Below are 19543 nucleotides of genomic sequence, written 5' to 3'. Positions count from 1 at the left end.
CACGATATCTGAGGAAATCTTGACTTTTTCTGACATGTTATATACAAATTTGATTTTGAAGTTATTTTTGATTAAAAACTTTTAATTTGTTAAACGTTTCCTCTCCTATCTGCAGAAAATCACCTGTCAACTGACTGAAATAATTAAATGACTAAACTGTTTTAACCAAAGACAAATAGATCCCCATGTCGTGATCGTCACCTGCTCCAACGGGCTCTATGATCTCTGGACCATGTTAGTTGTTTAGTTAAGTTTCATCTATTGAGGAAGTCAAATCAAAATCCCTTTTGCAAACAGATCTGCAACTAATGATTATTTTCATTATTAATTATTGATTAATCTGACACTTTTGGGCGATGCAACCTCATAAAAAAGTAACAGATGAGATAAAGCAGCGGATTCTTACTGATGGAAGCATCAAAGGTTTGATCTATTTATGTGAACAATTAATTATAAAGTCAGTGATGCACTAAGCAAAAAAAATATAAATATCTTCAAAGATATGAAGAGCTGAATCTCTAACATCTCAGAGTCTCTTGACTCAAAGCCTGTTGCAGCTCTTTCCAGAGATTAGAGCTGCAGTATTAGGTTGATTAATTGATTAGTGGACTGAGAGAGGAAATGAACCTGCAACTATCTTGATAATTGATTAATTATTTTAGCTTAATTTTAAGAAAACAGGCACCGGCTTTTGGTACAAACTTTTCAAATGTGAAAACGTGCTGCTCTTCTTTGATATATGAAAAACGTTCGGGGGTTTCAAATACAGGAAGCAGTTTGAATGAGGAACAGATATTTTCCTGACAGACCTTATGATAAATAAATAATCTACAGATTCATTGATAGTGGAGAGAGTCTTTACCTGCATGCCTGATGATATTTAGACACATTATCAAAATGCTCATGAGAAATGTTACATTTCAACAGTGTAGCAGCTCAGTCTTGTTATTATCAGAGAAATCACCTGTGCAATAACAGAACTGAGTCAATTAGTGGATTAATCTGGCTGCAACTTCTTCCATAATCAACTAATTAGTTATTAATTATTGATTAATTCAGTCACTTTTGAACCGAATGAGTCCAACATTTGCTGGATCAGGCTTCTTGAAAGTCTCATGCATCTTTTGCAACTCTGTAACTACTAATCCACCCTCAGGGAAGCAAGACAAAATGTCAGACAGCTCCAGACTCCTCTCTGTTGGCATCCAGGCACCACATCGAGCAGCTGTATGCAAACACAGCTTTGATATGAGGGAGAGATTATCTAGGCTACTGCATCCAGGAGCATTGGAAGCCAGGACAAGCTTCAGCCTGTAATGAAAAAGGCTCCTCTTGCTGTTGAATACACTGAACTAGAGAGATGTCTAAGTTGGCAGCAGAGCCCATGTTACATAAGCCAGTGAGCAGAGCCAGAGCAAACAGCTGATTTAACTTCAATGCATGTCAGGCAGGGGACAATTATCATCATCCCTGCAGGCTTGAGGGCTATAATTAAAATAAAGGCACTCATTAAAGCTGCAGTCTATTAATCAGCTGTGTGGAAGTCACAGGAGACGGAACCATGGTGGAACCGTGCCTTTATTTCCAGTTAGCTGCATTAGCATGGAGTAGGGTTCATGTACCTGACAGCCCTTTTTATGGTGAAATCCAACCACCACGATGTGCAGCACCGGCCCCTTCCCGTCGTCTCTGCCGTGGGACTCCATGGCCGCCTGCTCCTCCTCCTCCTGGGTGGTTTAGGCGGCACCGGGAGGTTGTGAGCTCCGGTGTTCGGCTGAAGAAACGATAGGACACAGAGGGTTTTGTGAACTCCTGAAACGGTAAACAGACCGGAGCACAACTCAGCCGCAGCGGAGAGGGTTTTCTGTTCCGCGTCGTCCTACAAAGATACACAGGACTGACAGAGTGAGATAGTTCACTGAGGCGCACTTCCTGTTTGGGCCTAGCTTGATTTAGAATGAGCATGTTTGTGCAAAGACCAACGATGCCCAGAGAGGGACACAGACAGGACATAGAAAAAACAAAACAAAGCTCAGCTAAGGTAAATGGAATTAAAATATGTACAAGCCAGTAGGTTAAATAGGCTACAACCACCTATGTACTTTGTAGTACTGCTTATCAGTGCAGGTGGTTGGAGGCTTGGAGCCAATTCCAACTGACATGGGCAGGGTACAGGTTGCCAGTCTCCCATCACGGGGTCATTCCTATGTTCCCACAGCCCTATGTTCCCTCAGCCCTATGTTCCCTCATTTCTAACTTTTGTTGTCACTGAAAATTAGGCCCTATGTTCCCTCAGCCCTTTGGTCCCACCATTGGTTGGGTTTAGGCAATGAAGAAAGGAGTTGGTTAAGTTTAGTAAAAAGACCAGGTAGAGGCTAGACAGGCCTGATAGGTAGTCCAGATAGGTAGAGAGAGTCCAGAGGGAACATAGGGCTGAGGGAACATAGGGCTGTGGGAACATAGGCACGCTCCCATGTGATATATGGGGTCAAATAACCTCACACTCTAATTTACATCTGGGCAATATATGGTCACCAGTTAACCAAGTGTGCAAATCTCTGGGGTGTGGGAGGAAGCTGGAGAACCAAGATAGTCTATGGATAGAACCCGCAGGTACAGCAAGAACATGCATGCATCCACACCAACCAATCTGTCATCAATTTTATTACAGATTGTTGTTGTTTTTAAGATATATTCTAGATAGATAGATAGATAGATAGATAGATAGATAGATAGATAGATAGATAGATAGATAGATAGATAGATAGATAGATAGATGTGGGAAGTATGAAGGAGGTGTATTATCTTGACCTCGATTCTATTATCTTTGTTGAGTCAAAGAATGACATCATGCATTGACAGCGCGATCACGTTGAACTAAATCGAAAAACATATATCTATTCAACCGTGGGAGATTACATTCATTTAGAATATATTTGTTTATTTGTATTTTTAAGTGAATGATTTGTATTCAAATGTCCATTTTGTGTTATAATAAAATGAAAATAAATAAAAATAAAATGTAAAACGACCATGATTGACGAGCTGTTCGATTGCTTTCGCCTACGAGCAGACGTCTCTTCTTTCGATTGGTCTTGACTACTCGTGGATTGACAATGGCGGCCACTCAAGCGACGAACCCGTCTCAGTTGCTCCCACTCGGTTTGTACATTTTAAAATAACGCAGGTTTTCTGTTTTACACAGCCAAGTATGTGTTACTTATCAACAGTCAGGGCTCTGGTAGTTTAGCAGCAGCCGATACAAGTTAAACAGCTAACGTTAACGTTAACTAACGCTAGCATCATGCTAGCATGCAACTAAATACAGTTTTCTTTATTCGGTAACGTTAACAAAGTACTCTCCTCTTCTGTGGTAGGCATTTTTTTTATCTGCTTATTTATTGATGTATCCGTATCAGTGTAATACACTAAGATAATGGCGGGTTCTGTACTACTGGCTCATCATCTGACCTCGTGGGGGAGCCCTCTCTCAAACATGATTTTTTCACGTTGAGCACAAATAAAGCTTCAAATAAATCAAATTGTATCAGACATAGTGGCTAATAATGCACCACTAGTGGGTAAACTTCCAGGCGGCAGGACATGGAGGCTCAGTGGTGGACCCGTGACAAGATGATCATGGAGCAGAATGAACTCACTGATCGCTTTATTAGAAACTTCTGAATTAGTTTTTCTAACTTACTACATCCCAAAGTGTCTCTACTGGGTTCAGTAATGGTGACTGGGGAGCACAGTGACGACCACTGGACATGGACAGAAACAGCATTCAGATCTGCAGTGACATTAAAATATAATGGCTGAACTAATGACAGAAGGCAGGTTGGGCTGCATGAACTGATGTTATTGACAAACTTCTGACCATATCAGTTGAAAACAGTGATTCACTACAACCCTTAATACAATACAGATTGCAAGTCAGAAATGAAAAGGGAGCACTCTAGTGGCCATAAAGTGAGAAATGTGTGAAACAAAGTAAAATGAAAGAACATCCATCACTAAATCTCCAATGTGTTTTTCCTCATTCAGAGCTCGTGGACAAATGTATCGGCTCCCGGATTCACATCGTCATGAAAACAGACAAGGAGATCGTCGGAACTCTGCTGGGTTTTGATGACTTTGTCAGTATCCTTTTGGTGAAGCTGTAAATTCTTCAAATAGAAAAGAAAAATCTGGTTAATTTAATACACATCTTGATTTTACTGTTTGTTCTGATCATTGCCTGAGATTTTGCCCCTAACTCAGTGTTTTAGATATGGTTTTGGAGGATGTGACAGAATTGTAAGTACCTTTCTCTTATCTTGCAACAAGTATTTTCATGTCGCCTGTTTGTTGAGTTAACTCAGTGGTTCCCAACCTTTTTTGGCTTGTTACCCCATTTTGACAGCTCAGATATTTTTATATTTTGCATTTTATTTGAACTGGATTTATATATTCGAGAAAGGGAAATTATAGAAGTTACCGGTATATGCCAGTGGTTCCCAACCTTTTTTGGCTTGTGACCCCATTTTACATCATAAATTTCTGGGGACCATCAATCAAAATGCGGCAGCTCATACATTTTTGTATGCTGCATTTTATCTGAACTCAATTTGTATTCACAAAAGTGAAAGTATAGAATACAGTTGTTTAAGACTATGTGTGGTGTTTTAATAGCAATTTAAAAAAGAATAATAGTTAAAAAAAAAAAAAGAACACTGAGTTAACTTCTTATTGTTTTATCCATGTTCCAGTGAAATCACGCCAGAGGGAAGGAGGATAACCAAACTGGACCAGATCCTCCTCAACGGCAATAACATCACCATGGTATGAAAATAACCTCCATGTTTCCTCCAACATGACCCATTATTGTAGTTTTATATCTTCACCATTATAATGTGTCTATATTTTCTCTTTTTTTTCTCAGCTCATACCTGGTGGAGAAGGTCCTGAAGTTTGAGTCACTGGGACATTTTTGTGTTTTGATATTCATACCTCGTGTTTTTTAGTTGATTATGTCATTATTGTTGTTATTGGTCTTCCCTCTCGATCTTTGAGGAGGGAACTATTTTTGTAATAAGATTCCTAATCGAGTATTTGTTTTAAAGAAAGATGAATGAGCCGTGCATCCTGAGTCACGCATTACAAAATGGCAGGTTTTGTTACAAATAAAGCTTCGATTATCACCACGTCTTCATTCATTTTTTCCACTTTATTTTTTAAAAGTCATAGAAGTACAACAACTTAAATTTAGTACAAGTGTTTGTACAAAAACACGCAGCAGTGCTAAAAACCCTGATCCAGTTATTTTATTTTTATTGTTTACTGAAGTGAATAAGCAAAAACTGGTCTATGAAACTTATTTCTCATTTTGTTTGTGTATTTTTAAGTGATTCACATAAACATGCACACAGTCGCTCAGATGATCAATACAGCTGATCGGATCGTCACCGCCTCTTCAGCTTCAGTACATTGAGGGCTTCTCCTCTCCTTTCGGATTGGTCACTTTCTCCAGATTCTTGCTGATGATGTCATAAAGTTCAGCCTAAAGTAAAGTGGTAGAGATAAAAAACAAAAATACTTGAATTTTCCCGTCTCAGAGTCGACTTGTGCACTTGTAATATTTCTGAGAAGATCCACTTACATAGAAGCCGCGGATGTCAAGAGCAATCACTCTGATCTCAGAGTAGATGGTCTCGTCCTTCTCGTGCACCAGAGAGCGGTAGTCCATCTGGAGAGAGGAAGAGGATGAGTTAAAGGATTTGATTTGATTTGATTTGGATCCCCATTAGCTGGTTTACATCAACTATTCTTCCTGGGGTCCGATAAGATCATGCTGTGATTTTTTTATACATCAAGCAGTGTCCCCCACCCTCAACCTGTGTCAGCTGGGATTGGTTGGATGGATCAGTACATCAGCAGCCATGTTTGTACAAATGTGAATCTATATCAGACAAATCAATATGAACATTCTTTCCCATCTCTGGCTGATTTTCTATACAGTTCAGCAACAAACTGATGAGAGCTCTTTCCCACCTGTATTAAAATAATTAAATAATTAAAATATGGAGTTTAAAACATTAAAACTGTTACCATGATCACATGTGACCTACTGTATGTAGCATTTTAATTAGCTGCCCTGTCATAATAATAATTAAAAAGACAATTAATTGGCTGCAACTGTCTCCCGTGGCTCCAGTATTATTGTTAGTGTTTTACTGATGTATTAATATTGCTGGTGCATTATTGTGTAATTTTTTTTTTTTTTTTTAAATCTACATCAATGCATCATATTCAATAAGATCAGCTTTATGCTGAAGCATTTTCCTCAAACTGATAGGGCTAATTTAGATTTAGAAGGGGAATTTTCTCAACCAAAAATGGCAAACTTACTCCTTTAATTTATTAGAACATTTAAAATTTAAAATAACTAAATGTAGAGATGTGTTTGTTCTCACGTAGTGGTGTAATAAGTGCCTCTGAAGTGTCTTTTTATTGGAGTGTGTGATAAATTGCTGGAGTACCACTTTAAATCAACTCATTCATAAAGATGAGCACATCAACACTCACCACATGTGTTTCTTTGGAGGCTTTGCCAACAGCGTCCCCCCTCTCTGAGAAGTACCTGAGTATTAAAGAAGACAGAGGGAGTCAAAAGAGTCCAAACAGACCAGACAAATGTGTACATCTCTATCAGATGAGTTGTTACTCTCTCCACCATTATACTTTACACCAGCTTCTACATCCAACCTACTTGTTGATGTTTGTCTGAAAACCATCAACTTTGGTCTTTACAGCAGCGATTCTCTCCAAGATTTTCTCCTGTGGTGGGAAAAAAAAGAAGACAATTATCAATAATGAAACAAATGATCATGTATGTAGAGCACAGTCTTTGGGATGGAAATGTACCTGGATGGCAACTCCAAAGTCATTTCCATCTTCGATCTTGGGGATGAGATGTTGGATCCAGCAGGACACCTGCAGGCAAACACACAAGCACAGATGAGGTTTTCACACATTTCCACATCCACTGTGTCCTCATAATGCAGCGTTTTACAGCAGGTAGTGGGTTAGTATTTATCTTTACACTGGCAGTGATTCACTTACAACAATGATGGTCTCTCTGAGAGCCACTATCTCTGGTTTCACCCTCTCTAGAAGCAGCATGATCTTCTCGTTCCCCTTGATGAAGCCGCATTTTGGAGCTGCAGATGAAAAGGAGAAACTTTTTTATTATCATCATTACATCATAAAGATTGTGTGCAGGTGATACATGACACCTGTCAACCTTCACAACTACCACAAAAGAAAAAGAAGAAAAACACTCTACCTTTCTTCTTTTTCTTCTCATCATCTTCGTTTTTGTCTGTCTCCATTTCCTGTGGAATCAGTTTTGCAAAGTCAAAAAGGGACAATTTCTATTTGCTGCAACTGGATGCAGACATTGACCAGTGGCCACCTTAAGACACTCAACTCTTTACTGTGTCTTATGGTACCATTTTCATTTCCATTCAAACTACTGCAAGGTAAATGCAACACGGTGGATGTTGTTACTGTCGCAGCCTGGGCTTGCATATGGGTCAGTGACAAATAAGGGTTGGCAAGATGAGCAATACAAAAATATATTTAAAAGCATCAGATTTGTTAAAATGTACATGTTGTATTCATGTTGGTTCCATGTCATTTGAAATCACATTTGAACCATTTTTAACAAAAGTAAGACTGAATGTCCCTAAAAATGTTAAATGGTGTAAGCACAAAAGAATGATAGATATTAAATATTTTATCCACCTACACTGGATTTAAGTGCACTTGTAAAAATAAAAAAATTAAAATTAAAACATTAAATCAAAATAGATTGTTTGCTGTGTTTCTATATTTAAATTGTCATGCATTTTGGCAACACTGGGCAGGACCTATCCTAAAAACACCACTTTAAAAAAAATTATGTACAAACTTGTCAAGAAACATTGTGTTGCATTGTAAAAGTGAATTACATTTATCCCACATTTGAGTCCAGATTTATTTTCCTGTATATAGTCAGATTTTTATGAAAAAATACCAGTTACACCACTTGATATTAGGTTGCATCACGTCATTGACCCATATCTCAGCTAATAGAGCAACATATTCCATCCTGTTGCACAGCTGAAGCCTGTGAGGCTGTGTATTGAATCTTTATCTTTTACACTGATGTGAGGGCAAACACAGACAAGTGCTTACACTGCGACTAATCAATCATACAAAGAGGATTCAAAATCAATATTTTGTTATAGCATCAAGGTGTCAATTTGGGAGGCATCATGGGAAATAATTATCCTTTACATCCTAAAAGAACTCATTTTCTTTAATGGGTGTTTTGTTATTTGTGTGATTATAGCAAACTATGTAAGTCTTGCCTTGTCAGTGGACTATTTTGTGCAAAATTACTATGATTTTAAATCTCACAAATAATGATTGAAGAAAGTTAAGTGGATAAATATACAAAAATTAAATAAACTGCAACCAAAGGCACTGGGTTTATGGTTCTCTGTAGAGGTGGTTTTAACTGTGGCTCTTCAACTCTTTTTAGTGAGAGAGACAAACACAACCGGTCTCACCTCGTCCTCCGGGGAGGGAGGGTCTGGGATGGGGATGTCCAGCGGGGCCTGGAGCGAGGACATGTCAGTGAGGCTGAGGGCGTCATCCTGAAAACACACACAGAGGAGATGAAGTGAGATGAAGAACAGGAAACACTGATGACTGTGCACCGTGTGTTGTGGTAAAAGCGTGCTGACCCTGAGCAGAGCGTCCAGCTGAATGATCTTCAGTGGGATGGAGCTGGAGAACAGGTTCTCTGCCTGGAAAAGAAACCAATAAAAAGGTCAAGTCTGAAGCAAAAAGGTCAAGTCTGAAGCTGCAGAGGTCACCAAATGTAAAATGTGAAAATGTGCATGTTCCTTATAGAGAGCCTTGCAAGAGTATTCCCACCCCTTGAACCTGTCCACATTTTGCCACGTTACAACCACAAACTTAAATGTATTTTATTGGGATTTTATGTGATAGATCAACACAAAGTAGTGCATAATTTTGAAGTGTCAATACTTTGTTGAACCACCTTTCACTGCAGTTACAGCTGCAAGTATTTTGGGGTGTGTCTCTACCAGCTCTGCAATTTTTGCCCATTCTTCTTTGCAAAATAGCTCCAGTTGAGTCAGACGGGATGGAGAGCGTCTGTGAACAGCAGTTTCAGGTCTTGCCACAGATTCTCAGTAGGATTCAGGTCTGAGCCATTCTAACACATGGATCTGCTTTGATGTAAACCAGTCCATTATAGCTCTGGGGCGGTGGTCCTGCTGCAATGTGAACCTCCGTCCCAGACTAGTCTCAAGTCTTTTGCTGGCTCTAACAGGTTTTCCTCCAGGATCGCCCTGTATTCAGCTCCATCCATCTTCCCATCAACTCTGAGCAGCTTCCTTGAAGAAAAGCCTCCCTACAGCACGATGCTGCCACCACCACGTTTCACAGTGGGGATGGTGTGTTCATTTTGATGTGCAGTGTCAGGTTTCCACCACACAGCGTTTGGCATGTAGGCCAAAAAGTTCAACTTTGATCTTTGATTTGTAAAAAAAAAAAAAATCTTTAACACCATGTATCATTTTCTACCTACTTTGTGTTGGTCTATCACATAAAATCCCAATAAAATACAAGCACAAGTTTGTGGTTGTAACGTGACAAAATGTGGAAAAGTTCAAGGGTATGAATTATGCAAGGCACTTATATTATAATAAATGGCTGTACAGACCTCTTGGTACAGTGACTGGCGGAAGTTTTCCACCTGTAGACAAGGACAAACAGGACAAAGCGATGAAAACACACTTTAGTGAAGCTGCTGAGTCACTTTAAACATGCAGCTTCACTTTCGTTTTCCTCTCACTAAGGGGCTTTCCGTCACTTTACACCGAAAAAAACGACTCCAACCTGTTGCTGAAGAGATAAATCAGCTGCATAAAACTGACTAAATGTAAGAAAGATAAAAAAAGATCCCGTCACACCACGTCGTCCCCTCCCGCTGCCTTTTTACCTGTCCCGTCCGCAGCGCGCTCACTGCACCAGACAGATCAGAGATCATCTCTTACCTTCCCTGCACTGGCCCTGCTGATCTTCAGAGTGGAGGTCTTCGACATGACCGAGCGCACCTTTCAAGTTCAGGATTATTTATAAATAGTTGTTTTCTATTCTTTTCTCTGCTAACACTGGGCGCGTCGGGGGCAGCAGAGGACAACGCGAATCGCTGGCGTGATATTTTATTTCCTCATCCAGTTTACTTTCGATTTTGATGTCAGATGATGCGCTTGGCTCCTCCCACTGAGTCTCACTGCCCCAGTGTGAGGAGGATTTCCCCTAAATTTCATTCAAATATACTGTTTAGGTCCAATTTGACCTGTTTTGATATTTGACAGCAGTAAAAATAACAAACAAAACATGAAATTTTGAAAATTTTTAATAGCATCTCATACCCCATCATTTATTACAAAAATTCAATTTCACAGTGTTTTCAAATGATATGTAGGCTATACTCACTAAGATTCCCCATAAATCCAAAAGCAAAGGAAATTCACTTAAAATTTGACATGGTGCAGCCTATATCCATCCAGTGAATTGTTAGGAGTAAAACCAATCAGTGTGTGTTTTGTGACGACATTGAGACTTCTGAACATTTGTTTTTGCAGTGTACATTTTCTGATGCTCTGTGGGTTGATAAGTGACTGGCTCCACATGCACCTGTTCCTTTACTGAACTAACTACCATAGGAATAGTGCATGTGAGTCTGCACAGGATACAGTTTTTTCAGAATTTTATTGTGATGACTCTTGGCTCGTTGGTCTTCTAGGGGTATGATTCTCGCTTCGGGTGCGAGAGGTCCCGGGTTCACTGAGGTGTTGTAGCAGTGTTCTTTCACAATAGATCAAAGCAGACTCACTAAAGCACCTAAATGCAATGCTGCAAGTTATACAGGCTTGACAACTTACATAACCTGTATAAAGTGTTGTAGGCCCACGTATGTTTCTGGACTATGCAGAGCTGCACTTCTTATGTTTATTTTTGGACAATCTTAGCTCATCACCATCATGGCAGCAACCATCATTCACATTCACAACTAGACTGAAGCACCAATTGAATTATTTTAGTGATGCAAGTTATCATATAAAGAGGGTTGACAACCTCTGTAAGATCACATCAGGGCCCACATGTTTCTGGAAGGTACAGACCCACATTTCTGGACTTTAATTAATGTGGAGTTTTGGCCCTTTGGTGGCCTGTGTTGAGAAGCTGAAATTTGAATTAATATTTGCAATGTTTAAAGGGGATTATGGTTCGTTGGTCTAGTGGTATGATTGCTGTTTGTGTTTGTTAACACCATGGAGAGAAACTTCATGTGAACTCAAAGCTATTTGGTCATATCTCATTCTAATACACTAGGCTTTAATGGCTGTAGATATTTGACATAATATTTACCATGTGCTTTGAGTCTCTTACTTATTTATGTCTTGCTTAGTTATTTAAATAGGCTATTTAAATGGATCAGTCTGACATGTTGCAGAAGTGTCTTTAGTTATTGCTAAGAGCTCCTGGACGATGGAAAGACGTTAGGGAACCACTGTAGACTGTGTTTCTTTGTGAAGGCTTTGTGTTGTGGACTTCCCAAAATTGCAGGACAAACAAGGTGTGTAAGTTTTTGTTGGATGGGAGGAAAAACAAGTTTTTTATTCATTTTATTCATCACAGGTGGCAGAGGTCAAGCACAAATACAGCAGAAGTATCTAAACTTTAACACAACTAAAAACTGTTCACACTTTTTTACTGATGATGAGATGAAATCAAAATGAATTGGAAGAGGAGGGGGAAGAACTCGCTAGATAGCCTACCTTTGTTTTGTCTTTTTGACACTTTCAGGTCATACTGTAATTGTCTGAATTTTTTTTTTTTTTTTTTTAACATGAAATAGGCCTGGCCTACCCTTTTGTCTATTATTCTAATGAATAAACAGTTTGGAGCTACTTGCTAAACACTGTGTTTTCCATTTGTGATGCAGCGTCTAACAAATCAGTTGTATTTTAATTTTGATTTGCTTGTAGCCTATCTAATTTTTGAGTTTGATTTAGCACAGATAAAAGTTATTTGAGGGTTTTGCAGAAACACTCAGAGGTTTGGTTAAAGTAGTTTGACGAGTCGACTTAGATTTGTGTTTGGAGAAGGTTTCAAGGAATGTGTTTTGACTCACTGCTTTTAATTTGTAGAAACCGGCTTTTGTTTTGAAGGAACAGGAAGTGGGGCAGAAACACAAAACGTTGGAGTGGAGTTCCGCGTTTGAAGCTAGCTCCAGAGCTACACTGTCAACTGAGTGAAGGAGAGACTTTAACTCTGATATATCTATGTAAAAGCAGGTTAGTGAAGTGCGCGGCTGTGTGTGGAGTCAACCAGGAGAACCGTGGAGCAGCAGCCGTCAACACGACAGGTATGTTGGAGCTGTAGCGCGACATGTCTGAAAGTTTCGGTTTCACCATAACCTGAATTATTGTTGTCTGCTTCGCTTTCTGTCTCACCAGTTCTGACATTAACACAGTAAAACTAACCAGTGACAACGTCAACTGTTGTTATATAAGGTCTCACGTTTTAAAAACACATGTTTAAAGTGTTGTCTGGTCGTGTTTATGATTTATTAATGAAGCTGGGCAACTGTTTACTACTTTAATGTCACGGTGAGTGAAACTATTATTAACCTGGAGTTTCCCTTAGTAATGTCATGCTGTCATATGATTTAAAAGTGAATTAGGACACTCTATCCTACTGACAACCTGTCTTTCTTCCTCACTCATGTTTTGGACTTTGGACCTTTTTGTCAATGAGCAGTAATTTAAAGAAACAGTTATTAATTGCAGTAATGCAAAATCATCAGCAAAAAATAACACACTTTATCCTGAGTAAATCCCTCGCTTGTAGACCTACTTCTTATGCAGTAATATTTTATTTATCCTTTTTACTATAAAGGTTGCATCTAGCCTATGTGAAATCAGAATTTTACTGTTTCAGCTGTTTGAGGTGTAGTAGCCTATCCAGACTTCTGTTTTCACAGTGTGATTGAAAGTTAGCATTTTTCTACACTAGTTCTGAGTGATTGGTCCATAAAATGTTAGAAATGAGAGCAAAATTCAAATTTAATATCAGAAAAAGCAACTCAATTACTTAAATAATTAATTAGGCTAATGGTAATTAATGGGGGCGGTTTCTGATCTTTAAGTTAGGCTATTATTGATATTATTAGTAATATATTTTACTTTATTTTTGGTATGTTATTATACACCTATTATTTCTATAATTGTTATACATCACATTTATTTCCTCCGACATCTGTTTTTTTCTTTTTCTTTTTAAAAATCTAGGAATTCAATAAAAAATTGATCACAACAAAAATTAATTAATTCATTATCAAACTGTCAACTTCCCAGTTCAGCAGCGATGAGCAGCAACCCCCCGTCTCTAGAGATGGACGAGGTCAGGAGCAGAGCCCAGTCCCTGCTCTTCTCTTCAGGCTCAGCCCAGAGTGTGAAGTCTGAGGTCCAGGCCATGGCCGCCATCAACCTGCCCCTGTCAGAGAAGTACCGCCACCTGCCAGCCGAGACCATGCTGAGGGAGAACGTCACCACCCACAATAAAGAGGAGGTAATGTAAACGTTTTGCTCTATTAGTGCTGGAGATGCTCTCTGAAACTTCTTTCCTAACGTACACTGAGCTTAACTTATATTTTCCTTATTTTATGTTTTAACTAAAACCAAAAAGGAGGGATGTGCACATGATGTTTTGTTGTCTTGAGAGAAAATGTTTGAGTTTGTGGTTGCAACTGCACCTGTCACTTTAAAAATCATCAAAATATTCAATTGGCCCTAATTTTTGCATAAATGCTGTTGTTCTGTGTGAAATAAAGTAAAACACAGTTAAGCTGGATAAATAGGTTAAAGGGCAGATGAACCATGAATTTTTTTTTTTTTCTTCTCCTATCACGGACATAAAACACCAGAAAATGAGTCTCTTCAGTTCATCTTATACAGATGTTTGGCAAAACTGAATCAAATAATGTCTGAACACTAGAGGGCAGAAAATCTCCAAAAAAGAGCCACTGCATCAACTCCCAGTGTAAATAACACTCCTCCTACCCACTGTGGACTGGAGTCTGCCAGCTCTAGTGCATCCTTACAAAGTAGACGAATCTTACAATTCTGTAGTGTATTAAATATCCAAATTTGTTTTTATGTAGTTTATACCTATAAACACAGTTCTTATAAAGGATTGACAGACTGAGACAGATTGAGTCGATTAACTGTGTATCATAAAATGGCCGATCATGTAAGTCCTTTTAAAAAAAAATTTTTTTTCAAAATGTTGTAAAATATGAAGAAAATCTTAAAGAAAGGAGAATCAAAAGAAACATTTATTTTCCTAAAATGACATGTCATGACGTGTCAGACTTAGAAAAATTACACAAACACTTGCATTTTATTTATACAAATAAATGTTACACAACAGATGATACAATTAGTCATGATTTAAATCACCTCATCCAAAATGTTAAACAAAATGTAGTCCTCAAGTGGTGTGTAAAATATGAAAATAAACATGTAATAGAAATAAGTGTAATATAAAGACAGAACCGCACACCCATCACAATAAAGCAGAAAACGTGACACAAGAGCAGCATGTTAATATATATGTAATTATCTTACTTGCAAAAAGAAATTGTTTGAAAGAGGTGAAATGTGTCCCAACATTGTTGTGCATTGTCAGACCTGTAAATGTTGTGTTACCACAGAGACCAATCATATTCTCAAGATGCAATGTCTTCCCACCTGATTGCAGTGTGATGCGTTTTGCATACCGTGCAGCCCTCGTTGGTAGTAAAAGAATGTGGTTATATTGGTGAACAATAGGTTAACTAACCATGATGACATCACTAACCCGGCAACGTTCTCCCTAAATCAGGCTCTGGACGCTTTGAGTAAACTGGTCAAGGCCTTGAGCATCCTGGAGAAGTACGGCTGTAACCTGACCTGCCCTGCCAGGCCCAGATTCTGGAGGAGCGTCAAGCACAACAACCCCGTCTTCAGAGCCACAGTGGACGCCATGAAGGTGGGTCAAAGACCGAGAGGGTGGAGAGTCACATCGTTCAGTGCAGATCTTCTCTTTTTTTATATGAAACTTTTTACTGTTCCTTCCTTGGCCAATAAAGCTTTGGTTGAAGTTTTACACCCCTGGTTTTCCTCTCACAGGGGGGGCGACGAGTCCTCTTTCTCTACGGTTACACCAACCAGCAGGTAGACGGCCTCAGTTTCCCAGACGAAGTCAGCGAACCAGAAAGTGAAAAGGTGGCTGCAGTGACGCTAGAGGTCATGGCCTTACGCACGGAGGTGGACATGATCATCAAGGTTCGTGTCGTCATCTGATTGCTGTGTGTGATCATTTGTGAAGAGCAATTTTGTGTTCAGTGGATTCAACATACAGTATCTCACTTGTTGTGTCTGTTTGTTTAGGGCACCCATCCTCACCTAGAAATCTTCAAAGACATCCTCCCATCTCTCATGCAGCAGGTCTGTACAAACACTCTCAGCAGCATTGTACTTTATTCTAGTGAGTCAGAGTTCCTACATCCACACTCATCATGTTCTTATTCACTACTCACTCAGTTATCTACAAAATCATTTTTATATTTAAATTGTAATATTTCTATTTATTGGTATTTTAATTGATTTGATCCAATTTCAGTTTTTCATGTTAGATTTGATACTGGACATTGCACATTTGGTATTATTCCATTGTTACTTCATATAGTGATACACTATGTGTTTTGAATCTTGAGCTTGATAGCAGCTCTTACAAAGTAATAGAACAAAAACATTCACTTTATGCTGATTCACACATATTCATCATTGGACAATTTCACAAGTGATTAATCAAAATATGTGACACAGCAGCATATTCCCATGTGCATGTTCATACAGAGCATACTTGTAAAGCGATCATAAATAAATCCTAAGTAAAATCAATGATCAAATATTGGTTGACAATATTCCTGCAAAGTAAATGTGATGTTAAATGTATACAATGATGTAAAATAATCAAAAACTATTTGGAAATGTGTTAGTGACTGATTGGAGCACCCATTGACTTTCACCAATGTTTCTATAGGACGCGGTGGTGACTGACCCAGTGGTTGCTTCACCTGCAGAGGAGCTGCAGGCCGACAAACCCCAGGTCCTCTCTCCTTCACCTAAACCTGCTCCACGTCTCAGAGCACAACCTTTAAAGCCAACAGGTGAGCTGCTGCCACACACCACAACCTGCTTCAGTCAGTTATGAATCAAATGAGCCAACGTGTAGTTAAAATGTAGTTCACTGGTGGCTTTTTGTCTTTCATCGTTATTGGCCGCTACATATTAGAAGTCTACACGTTGAAGTGAAAAGGTTTCCATCTATAAGACTCATAAAAACAATTCTGATTCATTCATATTGAAAAGTAAATGAATGAATTAATGGATGAAGTAAGGTCACATGATGTCCCTCATAGAAGTAAATCCAGTCCAAATCTTTTCTGTCTTTTGTCTCCAGGCTCTCCTGCAGCGAGCGAGTGTAGTCTGTGTGGTAATGCTACGTCTCTGGTTTGCCCGTCTTGTGACAATCGAGTCTTTTGCGACGCATGTGACGACCTCTTCCACCGCCACCCCTCCAGAGCCAATCACAAGAGAAACAAAAACAAACAGGGTACGCCAGCAGGAAACTGTAACCGTAAGAGCAGCTATAGCAGCTGTTTTGTTGCTGTCTCTGTGTTTACGTAACCTATATTTTTGTGTGTGTGTGTGTTGTGTGTCTGTTTTTGCACCAGAAGAGACCTGCAGCATCTGTGGGATCTCTGCTGTCCACGCTCACTGCTCCACCTGTGTCCAGAGATTGTGTGTGAACTGTGACAAGCTCTTCCACTCTCACCCAGACCGCAAAGGACACAACAGAACTATAGTCACACCAGCCAAAACATCCAGGTGAATAGATAGATAGATAGATAGATAGATAGATAGATAGATAGATAGATAGATAGATAGATAGATAGATAGATAGATAGATAGATAGATAGATAGATAGATAGATAGATAGAAGATGTATAAGTGTATTAAATGATCTAATACAGTAAACTCCAAATAACTTTTTTGTCATTCACACCATGAAACATGAGGAATGAGATGCAGTACTTAGGTCTCATTACTATTGTAATAAGATAAATAAATGATGAATAACATACTAAAATACTAAACGATAAAAAGCTTATATAAGAAAAAGTGAATAAAAATATATTAGACTCAAGTAGCAGCTATATGGCATTTGCAGCATATGGCGAGTGCTAGATGACCACAGAGTTATTTGTTCTCCATCCATTTGTTCAGTCCTGTGGAGAAGAGTATCCACAAAACGCTGAGGGCACCCATGGTAAAAAAACAAAAACAAACTTAGTAAGTGTTGTTAAAAGAAGGAGAGGGGCAGATGAAGAGGTAGATGAACTTTACCTCTAATGTAATTCTGTTTCCTCTCTGTCATCTCTCAGTCCCTCTCTGTCACCGTGGGAGTGTGCCCACTGCACCACAGTGAACGAGATGCGAGCCGTTCTGTGCTCGACCTGTGAACGGCCTCGACTCGCCACAGCTGCATCCACGGCTCAGGAAAGTCCCATGTCAGTTCCTACGTCACCAAACACAGGTGAGACTTGCATATAAAGATACATATTCAAAATGTAGCATGTTTCAGAAAGTTCATTGACGAGATAAAAAACTAACAGAAAATGTTTTAGAGGTCAATTCATGCAAAACTGCTGATGCCCGTTTCCGTCGGGGGCAATTTTTCGGCAAGCAGTCTCTGCATTTGCCTCAAAAACAACTGTGTCTCGTAGCGTTCCGTTGTTATCTCATAGCGTGGTGAATGTGCAGGTCACAACTTGTCCACCAGAGCATTTTGGAGTTGTTGGATTGTGTATTTGATGAGTTTGATGAGGGAAACCAAGAAATTCCATGAGCCTCCGTAGCGTAGTTCTGAGCAGCTCACGACTCTGCTCCGCCGTTCTAAAAACAGCTTGCACTGACAATTAAAGGTAACAAACCTACTCCTAAAACTATAAGGGATTAAAGGGATAGTTCACCCTAGAATGATATTTCGCTCATTATCTACTCACCCTCATGTTGACTAAGGGCTGGAAGAATTTCCAGAGTCCACCGTCCCTTCTCTGAGTTACAGGGGGTCTTGGCGTCGCAGTGCATTTCAATGCAACGGTTGCAAAGGGACACCAGAGTTCTTCGTAAAAAAACACACACAAAAAAACATCCAAATACCTCCATGATGCTCGTATGTAATGTCCGTCTTGTGCTGAAGCCCCAAATTGCGTAATTGTCCCGAAAAAAATTAAATAAGTCTATATTTTAAGCTTGTTTGTAGCGGAAGCTTCTCGAAGCTCCTCTTCCTGGTCCGTCCAAATCTCGCGTGAGTCGCAGTAACCGCACTGACGCCGGCGCAAATCACGCGAGATTTGGACGGACCAGGAAGAGGAGCTTCGAGAAGCTTCCGCTACAAACAAGCTTAAAATATAGACTTATTTAATTTTTTTCGGGACAATTACGCAATTTGGGGCTTCAGCACAAGACGGACATTACATACGAGCATCATGGAGGTATTTGGATGTTTTTTTGTGTGTGTTTTTTTACGAAGAGCTCTGGTGTCCCTTTGCAACCGTTGCATTGAAATGCACTGCGACGCCAAGACCCCCTGTAACTCAGAGAAGGGACGGTGGACTCTGGAAATTCTTCCAGCCCTTAGTCAACATGAGGGTGAGTAGATAATGAGCAAAATATCATTCTAGGGTGAACTATCCCTTTAAGGCTATGGGCCAATTTACCAAAATGTTGAACTGTCCCTTTAAAATGACATTGGACATTTTAACATGAAGTATGGCGACATGTTTCTGACAAAAGAAAACAGTGAGATGGAGCAGGCTAGCTGCAGAGAATAAATCACCATGGTAACTTGACCAGGATAAATTTAGCCTGCTTTCGAACAACCGACTTGAGGCTAAATTCAGCCAGGATAACCAACATATCCCGCCTTAATCCCTTATCTAGGTTTCGAACAACAGGCTGTAATCACCATGTTGTTGTGTCTGTGTTTGTTTCCCTCAGAGTGGCAGTGTAAGAGCTGCACAGTTGTGAATCAAGGCAGCAGCATCCTCTGTGAGGTGTGTGAGCGCCCCCGTCTGGCCACTCGACCACCTGTCGCCTCGCTGTCCAACCCGGGGTCCCTGTCTGATACTGGAGGAAAGGTTTTTATCAGTGTTGCTGTTTTTTTTTTGTTTTTTTTTAACCTTCTCAATCTTTGTATTGTGACTTGTGTATGGAATCCTGTTTATACTAAGACACTAAGAAACACTCTTTTGTGTTTGAATGTCTCTGTGTGTAAATCTTCCTGGCTGCAAACCCATTTT

General features: G+C 39.5%; 4 protein-coding genes across 6 annotated transcripts in view; 2 read left to right on the top strand and 2 right to left on the bottom strand.

Annotated features, from left to right (window-relative positions):
• The window catches only part of avl9 (AVL9 homolog (S. cerevisiase)), a 33586-nt gene extending 31706 nt beyond the window's left edge, over positions 1 to 1880 (bottom strand). For both annotated transcript variants that reach the window (XM_083995747.1, XM_083995748.1), the window contains exon 1: positions 1623 to 1880. In XM_083995747.1, coding sequence (XP_083851873.1) covers positions 1623 to 1706 — 84 coding nt within the window. In that variant the 5' untranslated portion in view covers positions 1707 to 1880. The remainder of the gene's footprint in view (positions 1 to 1622) is intronic.
• Positions 1881 to 3083: 1203 nt separating this feature from the next.
• lsm5 (LSM5 homolog, U6 small nuclear RNA and mRNA degradation associated) lies at positions 3084 to 5183 on the top strand. The gene is made up of 5 exons (XM_083995750.1): positions 3084 to 3162; positions 4048 to 4143; positions 4272 to 4299; positions 4752 to 4824; positions 4925 to 5183. The coding sequence occupies exons 1-5, from the start codon at positions 3117 to 3119 to the stop codon at positions 4955 to 4957; spliced, it is 276 nt and encodes a 91-aa protein (XP_083851876.1). The 5' UTR covers positions 3084 to 3116; the 3' UTR covers positions 4958 to 5183.
• A 7-nt stretch (positions 5184 to 5190) lies between these two features.
• On the bottom strand, positions 5191 to 10292 carry psme2 (proteasome activator subunit 2). Its single transcript, XM_083995749.1, has 11 exons — positions 10116 to 10292; positions 9782 to 9814; positions 8775 to 8837; positions 8598 to 8684; positions 7328 to 7376; positions 7105 to 7202; positions 6907 to 6975; positions 6752 to 6819; positions 6568 to 6622; positions 5642 to 5728; positions 5191 to 5542 (listed from the first exon to the last, which is right to left on the bottom strand). The coding sequence occupies exons 1-11, from the start codon at positions 10161 to 10163 to the stop codon at positions 5462 to 5464; spliced, it is 738 nt and encodes a 245-aa protein (XP_083851875.1). The 5' UTR covers positions 10164 to 10292; the 3' UTR covers positions 5191 to 5461.
• Positions 10293 to 12313: 2021 nt separating this feature from the next.
• LOC311003852 (E3 ubiquitin-protein ligase RNF31-like) overlaps positions 12314 to 19543 on the top strand; it is a 28348-nt gene continuing 21118 nt past the window's right edge. Inside the window, exons 1-10 of one of the 2 annotated variants that reach the window (XM_083995746.1) lie at positions 12314 to 12496; positions 13488 to 13701; positions 15016 to 15162; positions 15303 to 15458; positions 15564 to 15620; positions 16219 to 16345; positions 16639 to 16791; positions 16916 to 17066; positions 17624 to 17775; positions 19242 to 19381. In XM_083995746.1, coding sequence (XP_083851872.1) covers positions 13498 to 13701; positions 15016 to 15162; positions 15303 to 15458; positions 15564 to 15620; positions 16219 to 16345; positions 16639 to 16791; positions 16916 to 17066; positions 17624 to 17775; positions 19242 to 19381 — 1287 coding nt within the window. In that variant the 5' untranslated portion in view covers positions 12314 to 12496; positions 13488 to 13497. Of the gene's footprint in view, positions 12497 to 13487; positions 13702 to 15015; positions 15163 to 15302; positions 15459 to 15563; positions 15621 to 16218; positions 16346 to 16638; positions 16792 to 16912; positions 17067 to 17623; positions 17776 to 19241; positions 19382 to 19543 lie in introns of both variants that reach the window. The other variant, XM_083995745.1, reaches the window with a different exon arrangement.

This window comes from Trachurus trachurus, assembly GCF_905171665.1.
Source record: "Trachurus trachurus genome assembly, chromosome: 20".
NCBI classification, from domain to species: domain Eukaryota; kingdom Metazoa; phylum Chordata; class Actinopteri; order Carangiformes; family Carangidae; genus Trachurus; species Trachurus trachurus.
The sequence above is the reverse complement of the archived record's forward strand: the minus strand, read 5'-3'. Positions and strand labels throughout refer to the sequence as shown.